The sequence below is a fragment of the Habropoda laboriosa genome, unplaced genomic scaffold (genome assembly GCF_001263275.1).
Source record: "Habropoda laboriosa isolate 0110345459 unplaced genomic scaffold, ASM126327v1 scaffold572, whole genome shotgun sequence".
In the NCBI taxonomy this organism is placed as follows: Eukaryota; Metazoa; Arthropoda; class Insecta; order Hymenoptera; family Apidae; genus Habropoda; species Habropoda laboriosa.
Genome location: NW_017100701.1, coordinates 135,217 through 138,559, shown reverse-complemented (window position 1 = coordinate 138,559; position 3,343 = coordinate 135,217). Strand labels below are relative to the sequence as shown.

The 3,343-nt window shown below is 41.1% G+C and overlaps 1 protein-coding gene across 1 annotated transcript; it reads right to left on the bottom strand.

Annotated features, from left to right (window-relative positions):
- Nucleotides 1-535: 535 nt before the first annotated feature.
- On the bottom strand, nt 536-1,342 carry LOC108576954 (nucleic-acid-binding protein from mobile element jockey-like). Its single transcript, XM_017940030.1, has one exon. The coding sequence runs from the start codon at nt 1,340-1,342 to the stop codon at nt 536-538; it is 807 nt and encodes a 268-aa protein (XP_017795519.1).
- Between the last annotated feature and the right edge of the window lie 2,001 nt (nt 1,343-3,343).

The following is a 3,343-nucleotide window of genomic DNA, read 5'->3' as shown; positions in this document are numbered from 1 at the left end:
TGGTGTGAGTTTTTGTTGAGGTGGGAGGTAGGCTGCTCCTATGATTATGGTGGGTTTTGTTTTGACTTTTATAAATGTGGTGTGTGGTTGCGGGGTGTGTTCTGTGTGGAGGTTTTTATGGATGATGATAGCTACTCCTCCACCTTTCTGGATTGTTCGGTCGTTTCTACATGTTTTGTAGTTTGGTATATGTAGTCTGTCTGTTGGTTTTAGCCATGTTTCAGTTATTATAGCTATATCTATTTTTTGGGTTTCTAAGAAAAGTTGAAGTTCTTGTGTCTTGTTTTTAAGACTAGTGGGATTCCATAGGAGTATTCTAGTCATCGAGGAACGTAGATACTTCCAGGAAGGCCACGAGCCTTTCTGTGTTGGTGGTACAGTTTTTTAATTTGTCCGCTAGCATTTTAAACGCTGTGATCAGTGTTTTTATGTCGCACATTGAATTGATATGAGAAATTGTATTTTTTGGGTTTCTAAGAAAAGTTGAAGTTCTTGTGTCTTGTTTTTAAGACTAGTGGGATTCCATAGGAGTATTCTAGTCATCGAGGAACGTAGATACTTCCAGGAAGGCCACGAGCCTTTCTGTGTTGGTGGTACAGTTTTTTAATTTGTCCGCTAGCATTTTAAACGCTGTGATCAGTGTTTTTATGTCGCACATTGATTTGATATGAGAAATTGATTGGAATATTCCACGTATATTTTGGAAGTCGCTGTTGTTGCTTGGTGGTTCAAATTGATTGTGGGGAGTATTTCCTGTTGTGTTTCTCACTATTGCTTGTGCGTATGTTCTGCTGTGAGGTAAGGTTGGGTGGGTTTGTGATTTTGTTGGAAAGGAAGGTGTTGGTATTGGTGCGTGGATTGTGTTGCTCTGAGTTGGTGGTTGGCGAGGACTTGTTTGGATGTGTGCACGTTTGGCCAGGTAGGCTAGTAGTGCTAGGCATTGATTATAATTTGCTGGGTGGTCCCCTTTGCAGTTGAAACATGTGGCTGAAGTGTCCCTGGTTTTTAGGCAGTCTTTGGTTAGGTGATTTTTTGCGCATTTGACGCAGTTTGGGTTCTTGTTACAGTTTGCTGAAGTATGTCCGTGTGCTTGACATCGGTAACATTGGATGAAAGGTTTTCTGGAGTCATACTTCTCCCAGTAAATCCTTACTCTGAAGAGTATACCTATCTTCCTGACGTGCTCGAATGATGTTCCTGAGGCGAATGTTATTTTGTACACTGGGTGTGTATTGTGTGGGTCTTTTTGGATTTCTGTGCATGTTATTGGGTTTACATTATTTAATTTTAGTTCTTCTATTATTTCTGTGGGTGCGAATTTCGAGAGCCCTTTCAGGACCATGGCTATGGTTTTTTCTATAGCTCCCGTACTCTTCTACCACAATATTAAGTGATACGCGTATGATCGGAGAGTCCACCCGCACTTCTCCTGGTAAGCGACCGGCGGATAGTCCAGCCGTTCTCTCCATACCAACAGAAGTACTAAGCAATCCTCTCCGAGCTTCCTCAGGCATCTGTGTAACCTCCCTGTACTCTCCTCTTTAAGAGGCGACCAGCGGATAGTCCAGCCGTTCTCTTCTCTAAAAAGTGACCCAGGTGTCAGTCCCCGTACTCTCCTGTGCTGTAAGGGCGTCCGAAAGCTAGGCTTTGTACTGTCCCACTCTGAAGGGCGACCGATGGTAATACCTCGTTCTCTCCCAGCAGAGTACAGCAAGAATGCCTGGCCACTTTCAGTGCCTTGCTGACTTCAGTTTGTTTTTGCTCGCCTCCGTAGTCGGAGGTTCCAGGATTTTGGGATTCTTCTTGTTTTCCAAGGTCAGGTGACCTGGTGAGGTCCGGGCTGCTGCCTGTGTTTTTGTTCCTCTGCTCGTAGTGTGAATGATGTTCTTGCTCTGGAGGTTGTTTGTTCTTCCTCTTTCGGCGGTGTGTTTATGTTAGGTTAGATTTTTGTGCTGTTCTTGTTTCACGACCTTTAGTGCGTACTGCTCCGTGGTCGGTCAAGGACGTACTCAATCACGATGATGTTTCTCGAATCGAATAATTGAAGTAATTTGTTCCAGATCCTTCAATTTATAATAACGAAGCGATATGCGATTGAAATCAATGATGATCGAATGATCAGGAATGGCTGAATCATCATGCCCGGCCGCGTCCGCGGCCGTGATATTTATATTTGACCGTTGCTAATGATGTGCGGCTTATCAACAAGTCGCTTCCCGCGCGAAACCGCGAGACTCTCGCGCAAAACCGCGAGTCTACCGCGGATTGCGAGCTAGATTGTTCTGGAAGCTTCTATCGCTTCGCGATTATTTGATTGTCGACAAGGATAGAGAGTCGTCCCTCTCACTTCCTCTCGCGGAATGGAAATTTTTGTCGCCGTTTTCGTTGACGGTTGTTACAGTTATCAGTAATAATAATATAATAGATATTATTATATTGTATTGTATTAGTATCATTACTAATAACTAGACTTTAACAAGATAACAAGATTTTTGAGAATATAGTAAAAAAGGTAAAACTTCGGTAGAAAATTATTTCACCTTTCAGGTACTATAGAAAGCACTATAATTTAGATATTTTGCATATTTTTTCATATTACGTGCATTCTGTGCAATCTTGCACCTTCAAATTTCCTATAAATGCATAAAAATCCGGGGTCTACTATTATAATAACTTATTAGAATATAAGTATCGATTGCAAGAAGCAACCAGAAGTCATCCTTAAGCCGCAAGGCGGTAGGATTACGAGTAACAAGTAAATAATAAATAAAATATATCCAGCTTCTTGTGTGTTATTCCAGCAATTAAGATCATTTGACGAAACTGCAGAAAATTAAAGAAATCCATTCTTCTTTTAATCACAGCACAATTATCATTATTATTGTCCAGAAACCATTATAGCCACCACGCTCAACGACGTAATGTACTTTTTCGTCCTTCAGACATGTCACGGTATCGTTTTCGCTGACTGATCCAATTTTCGTACATCGTGCATCAAGCAACACGGGTATTTTGTTTAAAATCTGGAACGTTCGTCAACAATGTCGCCTTTTCCGTGACCGAAGGCAAATATAAGCACCGACGCTACGCAACTGCGACGCACAATTTGCAAAATATACCTTCGAGGTGTCACGCTGAACATTTCCGTCGTTTTTTCCAAACAAAGATCGGTCGTTAAAATGAGGAACATCTTCGCGATTCTCGTTTCCATACTTGCTACCAGCGTAAGTGCATTCATTTATATTGTTTTTAATTAAGAAACTTAGAATTACTTGAAGATTGAACGTAAAAAGGGACTTTCATCTTTTCTTATAATATAAAACATATTTTTTTTTTTTGTTGA